Source organism: Drosophila obscura, unplaced genomic scaffold (assembly GCF_018151105.1).
Source record: "Drosophila obscura isolate BZ-5 IFL unplaced genomic scaffold, ASM1815110v1 contig_73, whole genome shotgun sequence".
Lineage (NCBI taxonomy): Eukaryota > Metazoa > Arthropoda > Insecta > Diptera > Drosophilidae > Drosophila > Drosophila obscura.
This window is the reverse complement of record NW_024542865.1, coordinates 9,777,326-9,794,149: the sequence shown is the minus strand read 5'-3', so window position 1 is coordinate 9,794,149 and position 16,824 is coordinate 9,777,326. Positions and strand designations below refer to the sequence as shown.

At 43.2% G+C, this 16,824-nt stretch overlaps 1 protein-coding gene across 4 annotated transcripts; it reads left to right on the top strand.

The window, feature by feature from the left end:
- Positions 1-5,795: 5,795 nt before the first annotated feature.
- Positions 5,796-16,130, top strand: LOC111068639. Of its 4 annotated transcripts, none has more exons than XM_022358267.2 (2): positions 5,796-6,312; positions 15,982-16,108. In XM_022358267.2, exon 2 carries the CDS (start codon positions 15,984-15,986, stop codon positions 16,104-16,106), a length of 123 nt encoding a protein of 40 aa, XP_022213959.1. In that variant the 5' UTR covers positions 5,796-6,312; positions 15,982-15,983; the 3' UTR covers positions 16,107-16,108. The 4 variants fall into 4 exon arrangements, with proteins under 4 accessions (XP_022213959.1, XP_022213960.1, XP_022213961.1 ...); XM_022358268.2 differs by having other exon boundaries at positions 5,798-6,087; XM_022358269.2 differs by having other exon boundaries at positions 5,800-6,023.
- The last annotated feature ends 694 nt before the right edge of the window (positions 16,131-16,824 follow it).

Here is a 16,824-nt window from a genome sequence, read left to right as displayed (position 1 = left end):
GACATTTGGAGCAACAACAATCGCTCATAGCTCGCAGTACAGCAGCACATATTGAAAACTATCACTCAAAAACATTTAAATGACGAGAATATTATGCTAATGAATGAAAAAGGGAAGTGCCGAAGTGTAATCGGACACCTCGCTGTAAGTCGGCCAGATCGGTTATATGGCAGCTATATGAAATAGAGCCAATGCCAACCACAGTGCACTGGGAAGGCAATCGTTGGCAATCGTTGGACTCAGTCGATATTCAAATATTTAAGGTATGTATGTTCGTTATCCCCCCCGCCCCCAATTATCCCCTAATCACTGCGCTCTCTGTGTGCAACTTTTATTGCCGCACTCTCTCTTAAATATGGCAAAACCTAAGCTCTCCGCTCTGCTAACCGCTTCCTCAACTAATTCACCCAACTGTGGCATGTAAAAGCTGCTGTTTGTTGTTGTTGGAGCAGAGCACAACCGCATTGCTCTATGCACACGAAAGTTTTTTTCACAATTCATAAATGGGCCCAGGACACAGGACACAGGACCGTACCGGACCGGACCGGACCGGAATGGAGTAAACCGGACGGGACAGGATGGTAGCCTGCACCACTCTGCAAATCGTCAAACCCAAAACTTTCAAAACTCCCTTTTAAACTTCCGCATTCTTCTGTAGTCCCCTCTGCCACTGTGCCCCTCTGCCCCTGGCAGCCCACTTCCGCCTCATTGGTTATGCCAATTGGGGGAAAATTCCCAGGCAGCAACAATTGAAATTGCCGGACTCGTTGTCGGGTCCTGCCTGGAGTTTGCCATTTGATGGAACTTTAAGCTGTACAGCAGAGCAGAGCAGAGCTTCCCCTTTTTCGACAGCATCCAACAGCCAGCGGTAATTACATATTACCAGATGACTGCCATTAAATGCCCCCCAATGCCACTGCCACTGCCACTGCCACTGCCACTGCCACACTGTGGAGAGCTTAAAGCTGGCACAGAAGTATCTTTAAGTGGTGCCGAGTTGCACCACGCATCATTAAATCGACTGAATGCTCCACATTTGGTTCGGTTTGCCGACTGCACGGACCGCGGGGATCCAGCATCCATTAGCAGATATGACCAGACGGGTCCAGAGACACAGACCCGCCGCAACCGCAGACCGACGTGAGTGACCAGCCAGGCTCGTGACTAGACAGACACGGTCTACCCCCCTCCTGGCAGCACCAACATTAATGCCAACACCACTGGCCCCACGCCGGATGACCTATGGCAGCGTGACTCCTCCGAAAAACTGCCGCATTGTGTGGCCAAAAGGCGAAACCGCAACCTGGAACGCGGACAGGCCAGAGTCCGTGAATCAGAAACAGAGAACCGCCTAAGCTGGGAGCTGCAATGGAGCTGCAATGGAGCCCCAGAGCCTATTGGCAACGGATGCGAATCGAGAGCGGAAAGTGTGGCAGGTAGCAGCTGTGGGTGGGTAAATCGGAGTGTTGCAGAGTGCGGACCAAGCGCAAGGTACCATGGAAATGATTAAAATGTATTAGCCAGAATTAAGTTGGTTACGCAGGGCGGCAACACAGCGAGACACAGACACAGCAAACGAGTGAAGGAATGTGCAGAAAGAGGGCCAGACACAGAGATACACATGTAGCGCTGCAGAGAGGGAGATGCGGGGGGGCATGGACCGAGTTGGTCCACAGCACAAGCCGCTCGACACATGTGAATGGAAGGGAATGGCAAACGTAAAGCATACGTAACATTTTGCTTATCCTTATGCACGGATAAGCCTTGTGGTTAGTTCAGACCGAGTGTCTGACTGAGTGACTAGTTTTGGGACTAACGAGAGTAGAATTCAACTGCCCTCGAGGGCGTCTGAATGCTGAGAAAGCTGAGCTTACCCATTATTTAATGGATAAAATCTCCACATCTAGTATTCTACGACAGCTTGCTGTCGGCTGGCAGGCCACTCTCATAAATTCCAAAAGGCTTTCGACTGGCTGGTGTTTTGGCCATCAAGCAGATCAGCAAACCCATTGCCAATGTTCCGCCGCTCAACGATGCCATGGCCATCGAGCTGGGGGCCAATCTGCTGGGCGAGTTCATAATTTTCACCACCGGCGCCGGTCTGCTGATATTTGAGTGCACCGGATCAGAGTGCCAGTGCAAGGAATCCCAAGAAGTACGAGGGCGTCTATGACCCTGCTCCTGCGACGCATCAGGTACTTCCTCAGCGACAAGATTTATTCAACGGCACTGCAAGCAGAATTTAGAGATTAGAGATTGGGACTTCGCTTACACTGCATCTCAATGCCGACACCTACACAATGCGAATGGTGTTGGTGAAGCCGGAGCCCTGCTTCCAGCCAGTGACAGCGACGACCGCGTCACCGGTCTTGATGAAGCCGTTCTTCTTGCCCAACTAGACACCGAACTGGACGCGCTGGTCCACATCCTTCAGCCAGTCGTTCTGTGCTGGATGATTATCACTACCATGTGAGGGTACATGAGGGATGTATACACTTACCCTTGTAGATGAGGGGCACCAGGCCACGGTAGAGGTGGGACTGTCGGGCCGTCTGCGGATTACGGGTAACGGCAATGATGCGGCAGATCCCGCGCATTATTTTAAGTAAGTAAAAAATTGTTTTCACAAAAATATGCAACGATTGCATCTTGAACAGCCTTTTATTCTTGTTTGCTTTGGCAAGAATTCGCACTGAACCAATCATTACCGACCACAGGTTATATTTATTCACCACGTTTGATAAAAACAAATTGACATAGGAAAGTTGAAGACAAATATTCAGTTTTTGGAGCGACCAGCACATTTAGAAGAGATGCAGAATGGGAAAATAAATTTGCTGTCATCGGTAACGAAGTTTCATAATGAACCCTTCGTTATATATTTCGACGAATACCATCTACAGCATATGGTAAGTGTTTATTTAACTATTTATATTTGTTAAATATTTTCAGCACTACCTTAAGACACTCAGTGATAATGGAACGGTGAAATTGAAGGCGCTGGCATTTGCTGCAATGAGCATGAACGGAAGCAACTTTAGTTATACGCGTACTCAAAAAAGAGTTAAGGGGTATATTAGATTTGTGGTAAAAGTGGATGTGTGCAACGCAGAGAAGGAAACGTTTCCGACCCCATAAAGTATATATATTATTGATCAGCATCAATAGCCGAGTCGATATAGCCATGTCCGTCTGTCCGTCCGTCCGTCCGTCTTGATGAGCGCCTAGATCTCAGAGACTATAAGAGCTAGGGCAACCAAATTTGGTTTCCAGACTCATGTGATATCACACTGCTACTTCAAAATTTCGCCCCGCCCCCTTCCGCCCACACAAAGAACGAAAATCTGTGGCGAACACATTTTTAAAGATACGATAAAACTAAAAACGCAGTATCGTAGAGAATGCCCATATCTACCAGATTGAAGAGAGTCGCGTCGCTAGAAGCGACTCACACGTGCCTTTTCGTTGTCACTAGGAACCTGAAAAAAATACCTTAACGTTCGACCGTTGAGTGAACTTTTGAGTTCCGCTGGCACCATCTGTGAGATTAGGGGAGAAGCATCTAAGCTCCCTTTACCAGCTGGAGCTGCCAGACTAGCAGAATTAGTTTAAGCATTGCAACATCCCAGAGATGCGCCTTTTATATCGATACCGTAAACAAAATGTCTGTTGTGTTTAGCTGGTAGTTCTTCAAGCCTGGTACTCAGATCCAAAAACTGTTTGCCAGCAAACAAATTTCGTATTGGCAAGGTAATGTGTCTGACTATCAGCAGCATCAGATGACACCGCGAAGAAAAAATGTTTTGAAAACAATATTTGTTTTATATTTATGAAAATCAATAAAAATAATAAATTATAATATTCATATATAAATTTCATTCATATAATACTGCATTTATTAGATTCTATTTGTCTTCATTATTAAAATATTTCATTTGGTTTTTTGTTCTCTTATTGCAATGTTTGCTTCGTGTTTGCTGGCAAAATATGTCCAATTGATACAACTTTCTAGGTGGGTCGAAACATACCAGCAATACAAGCAAATACTTCGGATACTCTTCCAGTATATACCGACCTTTTCGTTTTTTGATCAGAGTACTGCCTTCCGTACAGAGCATAGAAAACAGTTTTTGCCGGAAAAAATTTCTTATCGGTTTCATAAGAATATCAACCCTGATTCTGTTCGCAAGGTGTTTTTTTTGGATCTGAGTACTAGGCTTAAAGAAACATTTATGGGTTTCAATGCCATTAGTAGCCTGAAATTCATTTGGGGCAGATGGTTGGAACTATGTATGTACATCCATATAAGCACACAAATAATACCCATCAGAACAGACATGGGGCATAGTTTGGGCCCGAAAATAGTTTCTTGGTGTGTATATACATATATTTCAAACAAATGGCATGTAACCGCCAAATATTCCCGCTTATCGCACAGAAATATTAATATCGTACCGATATGTTAGTCAAACATGGTGAGGTGAGGTTCGCAGGAGCTTTGTAACGGTGCTAGTTCTGAATGGCTTGTTGTGCAAACCTTTTAACCTTTTACCCTGCCGGCAGCATGTTTTCTAGCAACACTCTCCAGCAACATGCAAGTAAAGTCGGGCACACTGCTAGCTGTCAGCTGTTCGTTAGACTTCAAAAACGAAACTCGGTTAAATGGGACCTTTTTTGTTTAAACCTTCTTTCATAAATAATCCAATAAAGGAGAGTACTTAATATGAACCAGTCTTGTAAGAAAGTCCTTTTTTTCGTTGGTATTTTTACGGTATATTTTGGAAAATAGTGTATTTTTCCATACGCGTTCCCGTAAGATACATTTGATTAGTTTGGGAAAAATTTCAGGAACATGGGGAAATGAATAGGCAGCACTGTTCTGCAACTTTGGCACGAAATGAGCAACAAATCTAAATACCTTGGGAAAATGATTATTATGGACTTGAGATATTGTTTGTAATATCAGGCTCCAATTAATGCAGAAAATACTCAGTCTCTGTTTTAAAAATATTAACGAAATTTTGCAGCTCACGGGTACCAATAATACGTACAGAACAGGGATAAATGTATATATAAAATCAAAACATATGAATTAATAGGTAAAAAGCATGTCAATCTAGAATCAAATCATTCTTAATGTTTCTATGCAGCTTGGAACAACAAATTTAACATCAATTTAAGGAAATATGGTATACACAAGTCCATACGCATAGAACAAACTTGGTTGACTAGCAACAATGACGTCACATTTAGTCAACATTTACGTTTTATGCTTTGGGCGTTTTGTTTGAACCTTATTATGTAAACAATCCAATGAAAAAGAGTTCTGAAAACTACCCAATCCTGAACAAAATTTATTGAGGAACTGGATAAAATTATTTTTTTAGGGCTGAAAGGGCCAACTAGCTAGTAATATTAAACGAAATATCAAAATCCAGGAATATCAAACGCATTTTGTCAGTATATGTGCGGTATATTTACGGTATATTTCTGGGGTATTTTTGGTCTCACAATTTAAACGCAGAAGTGAGTCCGGAGAGCGTTTTGAGTGCTCTCTTTCGACTGGGTCATGGCAAGGTATGGCCCCAGTATTAAGACTGCCAAACTTTTCTTAAGGGCCTCGTAAGGACCTCACCCTAGCCCCGACGGACTAAATATACTATGGGTGCGCGAAAGCACAAAATTCCCCACGGTAAGTTATGTGGTGAGGTGGATTTTTTCCTTGAAAGCTCTGGATCTTGTGACGTCATACTTCACACCTCAAACACTTCAAACCTTGCGGCGCAAACAAAAGTTCCACTTCAAGAAACGATAACGATAAATACAGCAAGCGGGCAGTCAGCTGTTTTTATAAATACAGCAAGCGGACGTGTACGACTCCTCGACTTCTGCAACATACGTGTAATTTTTTTTGTCGCACGCACAATTTGCAAAACAGTGGAAATCTACGAGTGCGCGAATCCAAGAGGCGTTCAGTGCAGCGGTAGTGCACCTGTGTCTGTGTGTTTGGCGCGTGTTTAAGTGTGAGTGAGGGAAGACTTTGCTGAACTGAAACGGTGGTTCTACAGCAGAGGAGAAGGAGAAAGAGTAAGAGCACAACAAAATACAACAAGTGCAAACAACGCGCGGACTTCTTCTGACACGAAACAACGACAACTACAACAACAACAACAATAACAATAACCGTTGGCGGTAGATTGTTGGAGCAGGGGGTAGCCAGGCACGTTGTTGTTGTTGCTAGAACATTGATAGCGAAATGATTAATGAATAAAACAAGGCACACAGCCCAACGGCATATCGAGTAAATATAATGTACATTTAATACTAATGAAACACATTTACCCCCCCTCTCTCCCTCCGTCAACACCTTATCTGGTCATATATTTTAGGCGACGTTTTTGCTTTCGCTTCTGCTGTTTGGTTGGTAAGGGCATGGCAGAGTACCATTCGGTAAAGGGAAAGGAACTATAGCGTTGGTCTTTCGGCTCGGTCTCTTCTGCCATTTGCCATTCCTCCTGCTGCTGCTGCTTCTGCGGTTTTTTGTCGCTTCGCTTTCTGCCGCCTGCAAGCCGCATAATGAGAGTGCTTCAATTTCAATGCATTTCGCCTGTGTTCTGTTCCTCTGGCAGCGGGCACATGTGCATGAGAATATCCAGCTGTGGTTCTGGTAGAGTGTCTCCTCTACGTTTGTGTGTTTGGAAGGGAGTCTGCGATTTGAAATTGCGGGCCTGGCTGGAAGGGGGCGCTTCATTTGTTCGTCCTTCCCCCCACACACCCCCACTAGTCCTTGGGCTACATTTTCGTTTTATTTTGTCAAAGTTTGTTGCACTTTTCGCATCCTGTCAACCCAGCCAGCCCAGCAGCAGTACCAGTACCAGTACCTCCCTCTCGCACATAGTACACCCATTCTGTATTTCGTTTCCTCTCCTTTCCCTCCCAGCAGCAACAATTAGTCGCAGCTGCGAAAGAAGGGCACCAAGGCAGCGGCAGCGGCAGCAACAGCAGCAGCGACAGCGACGCTGTTGGCAGACAAAAGCCGCCTTGCCTTCTTGCAGCCCTTTCTCTGCCCCTCTCTAGCGCTGTCTCTGCCTTAACTTTTGATACCCTTTCAGCGGGTATGACGTTTTTGCTGTCAAAAGTAATAGCAAAGCTTAGAGAGACTTTATACAGAAGGATTACTTTATTGGATTCATATATTTGTAGTAGATATTTATAGTAGTAGATCCCCCACGAATGATAGGGTATTAAATGCTGCGACCCCTACTCATGGATCTGGCATTCCCTTCTTATTTATGTACACATTTCACTTGGCACTTGTTATATTTATACGCTCCGAACACTTGCACATGCCACACCTCCCCCATCCCCCCCACTTGCACACACTCTCTCTCTCTCGCTCTGGAATGTGTGTGTGTGTGTGTGTGTGGCATCATCAGTATGCCAGTTGTCACTTCATCTTTTTAAATGCGCTTCATGGTTTTCAATTTCGGAAAACAAGTGGCCCAAAAGAGCTGCAGAAGTGCCCATATTACATGCCACAGTCACAGAGAAGCAGAAGAAGCCCAAGCGCTGTATTACCTTCCTCCCACCAAACACCCCTGCACACTGCAAGTGCGCTCCCACTCCTCCCCGACTGCCGACAAATTAAATTAGTCTCCCCAGCAACTGAGAAACAGAGAAAAGGATGGAAGGAAGAAGGAGGCTGAGAAGTTGGATATCAAACTCAATAAAATTCAACTAAATGCAAATTTGGAATGCATCCATTCGAGCACACAGCCCCCTTCCCACCACCCCGTTCCGCTAGCCGTGGCAACAGCCCAAAAAGAAAACAAAAAAAAGAAAAAGAATACAGAGAACTTCAATCTCAAAGTTCCGGCCAAGTCTTTGAGACGGTGTAAAATCATTATTCGTCACGCTTATTCGTCCGCTTGGCACTGCTTGTGGGATGCGTCGCGGTCAAGGGGGGTAAACGTGTTCTCAGAGAATGAGTGATGGAGAGAGAGAGAGAGAGAAAGTATTTAAAGGTACATTTACAGGTAGAAATGCGAATGCAACACGTTAAGTACTGGGAGAAATTTTGAGAGATGGAAAATTCCAGACTTAATATATTCCCCGACTAATAGATGCATAGATCATGAAGGATCCTTCATTTAAGAGCTTCAGTCTCTTTCGGGTTCTCTCTTTACTTTCAATCTGATTCGAACACAACCTTTGACCTACCTGTTGATTTCTGAAGCAAATAATTCCCACACTTGCAAGACTTCCGCTCTCCACTCAATTAACGGCATTTTGTGGGCATTGTGGCGGGGAGTGATACAAAATAATGCAAACAAATGAAAACAAAAATTAATTGTGGACTGGACTCGAAGGGCAAACATTATACATTTATCATCATTCTATTCATATTAACGTGGCTATCAGCATTTTTCATCATTCACTCAAATCGCGGCCCATTACGGGCCGGAAAAGTATATAAAACGAAATGAATATAAAAATTAACGGGGAATACTTACGAGAATATGCAAAACGTGGACACGCTACGTTGACTGTTTGGGCTACCAAAAAAAGAGAACAATAAAAAAAAAAAACATTTTTGATGGCCTCCAAAGCGCAGGGAACTTTTTGCTTCCCATGGTCTACCCCCCTCCACCCGCAAGCAGTTGCACAAATTGCCCCAAAGCCAAAGAGAGGCAGGCTGACATTAAGGAAATGCGAAGGAAATGCAAAGGAAACTCCTTGGCTCCATTAAAAGTTGGCCCATTTGACATCGGTTTCATCGTTCTTCCCACCATGCCACCATGCCACCATGCCCCCTCCCAAAAGAGAAGTTTTAATGGCCTTTCCTTGAGTCCGTCAGTCCTTCAGTCCGCGAGCTCCTTACCTCCATCCAGTCGTGGCTCGAAATTCTGTCTTTGAACACGTAAGCCCTAAGAGAGCGGCCAAAAGACAGAGACAGAGAGAGAGAGAGAGAGCAAGCGAGTTAAAATTGCAAATTAAATAAAACAAAAACAAAAAACACTCGTACAAAAAGTGCAACAATTTAGCACGCTTATCAATTTATGGCATTCGTCCCGTCCCGTCCCGTGCCGTCCCAGTCGCCGCCCCCCGTCAGATCCCACACGCCCATGCAGTCCGTTCGTCACATGGCCACCCGGCAAGCACCGGCACCTCCGCCCGCCACTGCAGCAACTTTGTTGCCAATTTGCATACAATGCAGTTTTTTGCAGTTAACATTTTCCACTTGACAGTTTGTTACATTTTGTGCATCTTGTTTTTTATATTTATTTTTATTTTTTACAGTCCCCACCCACACCCTGCCGCATAGTACTCCACAGTGCACAAAGCTATCGGTGTATATACCGCTGACAGTCTGAAGAACGTCAAGATGTTATGCTGATTTAGTTCTTTGAAGTTAGATAATTGCAATTAAAACTAATTGCAACATGAGATCTGGGCGTGATGGCTGGCCATGGTTCTGCCATAAATCCAGAAACAGCTACAATGTTCAGTTTTAGCTCAGAATATAATTTCTGCATATTGCACGAGTTTTCTTGTACACATGTTACCATTACTCCATCCTGCAGCCTGCCCAAGCCAATCCCCAAATTATTTCTGCATATGGTTTCCCTTTGATCATTTAAATATCCCTTATACGTACATTTTATACCATCAAGATTCTAGAATATACTCCTATAACAGTCCTAGTAGCAGGTATCCCTATAGTCGCAATAAAGTTCACTCTTCCATGCCTCTTCTTGTCGTTCGAGAGTGCCACACGGAGTGTCCCGTCTTCGACACACATTTAGTGGCAAAAGTTTTGTTGTTGCACAATTTCAAAGTCATTCATTCATTCGATTGTATTTTCTGTGTGTGTTTCAACTTTTGATGCCCCTGCCCCGCCCCGCCCCTAACGGCGCTCCGGCTTTCAATCGATGCCACATCCAAAAGCAAACAAACGAAGCGCCCCCTCTCCGCTCTCCGCTCTCCGTCCCTGTCTGTCTCTCTCTCTGTGTGTCACTTTTGTTGCTTTAATCGCGCAATATTTTGGGTTCAATGACTTGAAGCATTTGTTTTATATCGTATCGCATCTTTCGCTGCTCGCTACTCGCTGCTTGCTGCTTGCTGCTCTGGGGGTGTTAATTACTTTTTCTCTTCTTTTTTGTTCTTGTTTTAATTGTCACTTTTTATCGTGGCAGATCGAACGCAGGGCCACAAAAGTGACTTGACTTCCACAAAGCGAGGGGAGGAATCGCTGACAGCCACACCGCCCCGCTTAATGACACTCTGACAGGCGGGACGGAACAGTCGCTGGCTGGCTGGCTGGCTGGCTGATACATAACTATTTTGATTGGTCTGCGAAGCGTGCGTGTCGTCGGTAATAGGCAGCTTTTAAGCTTTTTTTTTGTGTGGCCCTAATGATGCTATAAGCCCTCCCCACATTGGTTCATTAGTTTCTGGAGTATGTAATGACAGAACAAAGACAGGGTGGGGGAGGCTCTATCACTCTTGAAGCTCATTTATATAGAAAAAGGATAGAAAAATATATTCGGCTTCCATCTCTGAATAATGACACCCGTTCACTTGTGACTGGCAATCGTGGCAATCGTGGCAATCGTGGACTCGTGGCAAAGGGTCCTCCTGTGCATTAGCTTGTGGTAAATTGTGTACCCGTTTTGTTAAATATTAAAAGTGCTTAAGGCAATGGAAATGTCACATCTACTCGTATAACTATGGCTATCTACATGGTGTCTATGGCAAATATGAAGTTCAATGCACCTGTCCGATTCCGATTCCGATTCCAACAGCTGTACAAAGTATACTTCCCGTCTCTCTTTCGTATGTATACAATACTCGTATTTATTTATACAGAAGTTGACATAACACAAATTGAATTATAACATTTCTCCTGTTCCTCTTTGTCCCATCTTTCTTTCCTCCTTGGCTGTTGGCTGTGGGTGCTGCTGCTGCTGCTGCTGCTGCAACATTCCGTGTATAACGCGATCAGACGTTAAGTTTTAATTAACACATTTTGCTCCACTTCCACGGGAACTCCGCCCGATCTCTGGCGTATGGATGGATGGTTGGAATGGGGTGGCTACGTTTAAGTCTAACTGAGCCCTGGAGAGGGCAGAGCAGTAGGGGGAGAGAAAGCAAGTGGAAGGGAAAGCCCTCTCCTAAGCCCAGCCCCTGGCTTCTCAGTACTTTTACTCGCAGTAAATGCTTAGTATGGCTTTGCTCTCAACAATAAGCTAATATATGAGCATAATCCCGAAAGTGGATATTAAAGAATCAGTAAAAAGATAGAGATGGGATAAATCAGTAAACCTTTTTATTTAACTTTATTTCTGCTAACAGATTAAACTGCCCACCGCTGCTGCAGAGGAAGTGGAGGGTAGGGTAGGGTAGGGTTTGTTGGGTATTCTAAGATTCATTGGAATGTTGTGGCATGGCATTTCTCTTTGTCTTCCCCGCTTTTCATCATCATCGAGTGGCGTTGCGCTTCACTGTGCAAATATGCTGGGGGATATTCGCTTCATTGCATCCGCTGCCCCACCGTTGCGTTGCGTTGCGTTGCATTCCGTCGCATCGTTCCGGCAAGGGCAAATCCCAAGTCCCTGTCACTGGGCCCTCGTCGTGAGCTTAGATAACGCCCTAGCTGCCTCCCACCCTCTAGCCTCTACTGCTGGCTTCCTCCACTGCTGCCTGCATATTGCCTAAAGTAATTTATAATATCATGACGTGACGTGACGTGCCTCGTGCTCATGCTCATGCCGCTGCCTTCTGCTTTTGCCTGATAAATGAGCCGAATGTCGCCTCGCCGTGGAGTCAGTTGGCTAAATAATAAACTCTCTGCGAGACACAGGGCCATGGCGTTTCAGCCACGTTTTGTGTTGAAAAATAGAATGGCTATGGCCTTCCCATCCCCAGTTGCCCCTCTCTCTCTTCCTCTTCTTCCCTATCACTGTGCTTAAGCCTCACGGATTTTGTTTTCCGTTTTTTGTTTTTGTTTTGTTTTTGCGCGCTTTAGTTTTTAGAATTTTCCATCAAATCATCAACACTTCCTGCAAAAAGCGTGGCTCAACATTATTTATGCAGATTTTCTTTCATTTTTTCACCGCCCTCTCTATCTCGCTCGCTCTCTGACTCACTTTGGGGCAGACGAATGATGTGGCAGACAATGAGACATGAGACGCATGGAGGCGCAACAAGCGTGTGAACTAGCGCCAGACTATTTGAACAGAGTGCAACCGTGGCAACACAGTCGACGGAAAACTCCGACAGAAAGAGAACAAAAATCACCTGGGGAAAAAGTAGCTAACAAGACTTGTGATCAAAACGATTAGGAATCTCGATATTTAATATCCCAAGAACCAGGGAATTTCCGAGAATTTTGGGGGGGAGTTTTTGTACTTTTATACTAATTTTGATTCGTATCCATATAATGGCTACACCTGAAAATAATTCAAGCCAAAGTAAAAGTTTTCTACCTTTTCTTACGTCCCTAAAACATTTGCATTTATTTCTTCCCATCAAATCTAGCGACAAATCATTAAAGTTGTCCTATGAATTAGAAAGATAAAAATATTTTTAGTAAATAACATTTTTTTTTTTGCACTAGGTAATGCTTTTTGCTTTGCTGCCTATGTATGTATGTATGTATATATATATATTCTTTTTTAGTGTGTTGTTCCTTAAATCACCATTTCCGAACCACTATGCAGCTGAGCAGAGTGTAGCGGAGTCGAGTTTAGCATCAGCGGAGTGGAGTGGCCAAAACAAAATGCCATTAAGCTTAAGTTGAGCATAACACGAAAGAACAAAAGCAGCTGAGAACTGTTTGTGGAAAAACGCACACAAAAAACAGCCATGCATGCTGGAAGGAGTAGTACTTACTACCAGTATAATAAAAAGCAAAGTCCCATCAAATAAAGTAGGAAAAAACTCTTTTCTTCTCATATGCATAAACAGTTTAATGTGACCGTGTTGGCTGGCTGGGATGTTGGATGTTGGATCCAGAGCGGAGGCATAGCAAGAGCCAGAGCGCTCTCGCTCTCTTGTTTGGCAATACAATAAAATTTACACGCTTATTAATTTTTACAAGACTTTAACCGACACTTGGGCTCACACAACCGACCGACAAAAAAAAAACACAACAACTGGGGGTGGAAAAGTGGAGCAATGTGTGTGTTTACCCTTTTGCCAGCAAACACACATCCACATCCACATTCACATACTCCTCCACTTTGTGGCACCTCTTCAAACAAAAATTCAACTTGCTTTTCGGTATTTTTCCCTATTTGAAAGAGAAGTGGGGGTGAAAGTAGTAAAAAGTGGGCTAGTGGGGGGTTGTTTGGTTCTGGTTCGGAAAGAGGTTGCTCTAGGAACTTGAAAAAAAAAGTTTCGACTGATGGGCCCTTCTGGGTAAATATATAAGCCAAATGTGGCATGCAAAATATGGCCAAAAGGAATTTGCATTTTTTTTATTTATTTTTATTTTTTTGTTTGTTAATATCAAAACTTTTCGACATACGAGCGCAAAAGTGAAGAGACTGTAAGGGAGAGAAAGTCAAAAAGGGCAAATGGGAAATGGGAAGCGGAAGGGCAAAGAACCAAAGAGAAACGGAAGCAAACCCTTGAGGGGCTCGCTGTCATATGTGGAAAGCACATTTTTGCATTCCCAGACACACACTCACCCAACACCGCCTCCCCCCGCCCAAAACAACTCCTTGGAATGACCAACAAGTTGGCAGGGTCAGATGCAAGGAAGCACACAGCCAAGAGACAGACAGGCAGGCGCTTAGACATGCACACGCACACGCACACAAAGAAGCAGTGGGAATGTTTTGTGTGGAGGCTTGCGTGGGTCGACTTGAAGATACCCGCTACACAGCAAACGACTCCCCCACATGAAGAGAGAGAGTCCACCGCTAGGGACGAATGTAAACATAACATGGCATAGTAGAACTAAACACACACATTAATATTAAATATCCGTTTTTTTTAATTTTATTAGTTATGAAATTAGATAGAATGTACTTTGATTTAAACATAAATGTATTAAAAAGTACTTTGAAAATGAAGAACTATCAAATTAATATACTAAATTGAATTTGCACAAATATGTTTATTTTAAACATGAGATGAGTTTACTTTAAATATTAAAAATATTTAAATTAAATATTTTCATTTAATTAAAGTCCACTCTTGGAGCAAATCTAATGGTAAACATTTATATTTAAAATATAAATCTAAGTGTAAAATGTCATTCCTTTTTTCGCTGGGTGTACTATAGATAGGCTGTAGATCCAATCCTTTTGTCTAATATACCCCTTTACTTTTGCCAGCACCGTTGAGAGTATAAAAGCTGAATGTTTAATTGAGAATAACAGGCGTGTACCCTCTCCTCACCTCCTCGTACGTGTACGAGTGTACTGTGTGTGTGTGTGTGTGTTTGTGTTTGTGTTGGTTCTAACGGCTAAAGGTGAATCATTTGGGAAATGAAAGGAATGAAAGGAGTTAGAGGGCGAACGGACTAGGATAGGCTACCGCAGATGACGACAAATTGCAATCTTTCTTTGAAAGTTTCTCGTGTCCGGAACAGAGTTTTGAGGTTAAGAAAATTGCATGCGAGTAATGAAACAAAAAAAAACACACACACACCAAAAAGAAATAAAAAAAACTCTGGAGAGAGATGATTTGTGCAAAGTTTTTCATTCTGCGGCTGTTTCGGGGCCGGAAGTTCCAGTGGGGTAGGAGAGAGGGGAAAAGGTTTCTTTGTCGGCAAATCATCAGAAATGGGATGGGAGAGGGGAGGGGAGAAAGGGTGTAATGAATGCTAAATGAATTAAGTTCCGGGGGAATGGAACAACTTTTATTGCAGTGTAATTACGGTTTCTAAATACGGAAATTGTGTGAGGAAAAAGCAAAATGAAATGCGTCGTACAACAGTTTCCATGTTTCAAAAGGGAAGTCTGCCTGTGAAAGAGTCCACCAGCTAAGATAGTTCTCAGGAATCATTTCTGTGATTTCTTTGTATAATTTGATTTGTATTCCACTGCAATGGTCACTTTTCCATGAACTAAATGGTTCTTTTTATTGCCATCTGTATGCAAAACACACTCTTTGATGGAGTCTTCCCTTTAAGAAGGAATCACAAGCCCACGCAACTCTTTATCTCTGTCACTCCTGCTGCTCTGCCTGCCACCCTCTCCTTCTCGTTCTCATTCTCTTTTGATGTTGTAACTGGAAAAGTTCTGTATTTAAGGGAATTATGCTCGAGCATCTGACACGTCGGCCGCACTCTCGAGAGCTGCCAGGGACTTGGCAGTTGGCAGTTGTGAAGTGCTGCTGCCCCAGCTACGACTACTTCTGAAACTCAGTCTCCCAACTGCCACTGCCACACTGCCATCGCTTCTCGAGAGTAAGCAAGAGAACCCCCGTGACGAATGTCCCCTCAGAATATTACGAGATGCACTCGACACAAGGTACAGTTGAGCTTCCCCACGTTTCGAGAAGGATTTTTGAATGGCAAATATATACAAATATTTTCTATCACATTTTGTGGCTTATACAGCCAATGTTGAATGCTCTCTGCTTTGTGTGTGTGTTATGGGAAAATTTGTGCAGCGTCCTACTGGCTTTCATCTGTTGCTAGTCTCCACTGTGCTGCATGTGTGACCCAAGCCACTTAGACCTGTGGAAACAGCTGGTAAATGTCTTGTGTCTAAGCAGCTTGTGCTCCCACCATCCCCATCCATGCATCCATCCATCCCCAGGAGTCACGTCCCCATGTCATACGTGGTAGTAGATTTTTAATCAAATATAGTATCACAAATGACAATACAAAAATAAGAGTAATAAGCAGTTGATTACACTTTTTGCGCGTCTGTTTGCCATCATCTCTTTCTCTTGTCTGTTTTCCTCATTGTCTAATGTTTTGGAACTATTAATAATACTTAATATTCGATCATCTGTTTGCAGGTATGACGGAGGAAATAACAGGCAATTGGAGCTATTATTTGTATATATCGCTAACACTGGTCCCAGTCTATTTGGCATTTCGGCTCATCAAGACCCTCGGCTGGGAGCTCTTTGTCAACAACTGAGCAAACACAGGTCAGAGGTCCGCTCCGCGCGGCATCCCAACCAGTGTGTTGACTCGCCTGCTGCATTCAGGGCAAAAAAAAGGTGCGTAGTCACTCGAGGTTTCCACACAGACGCAGTCCGGTGTTCGGTAGTCGAGCGTTGAATGTTGAGCGTTGAACAGTTTGAAGTGCAGCAGCAGCACCTAAAGAGGCTCTATGCTCGCGCAGTGCGCCTTAAAAATATCCGGTGGGAAGGATTAAACAATTATAGATTGGGAATTGAATTTAAATTAGTGAGAACATCGAAGTGATGGTAATGTTTCCCAGGTTAACGTCATTTGAAAAAATAACTATAGTTGAGATTAGTTGAGAGTTCAGATAAATAAATAAACGAGTAAAAAAAAAAAGAAATAAATACAAAACAATTAATTTCAAAATATTAAAAATTAATAAATACAAAAAAAAAAAATGTAATGCATATACAAAAAATTAAGATAAGTTACATAAATAACAAATATAAATTCATTCAAAAAGCAAAACAAAGATTTTGTAAATTAATAAAATAATCTATACTATAATTTTGTAGAAAAAATGAGTGGAGAGAAGAGAAATCTCCGCAAAGCGTGCACCAAATTGCATTAGGTTTTTTTGAAATGATTGTCAGAGTATGTCGCATGGTTTTTATAAAAAATATCTTTACCTTTTTAAAAATAGGTTCTTCAAAAATTGGTAAAAAAAA

Excerpts from the sequence above, each read along its gene's own strand:
- LOC111068639 (XM_022358266.2), top strand. The coding sequence starts at position 15,984 with ATGACGGAGGAAATAACAGGCAATTGGAGCTATTATTTGTATATATCG.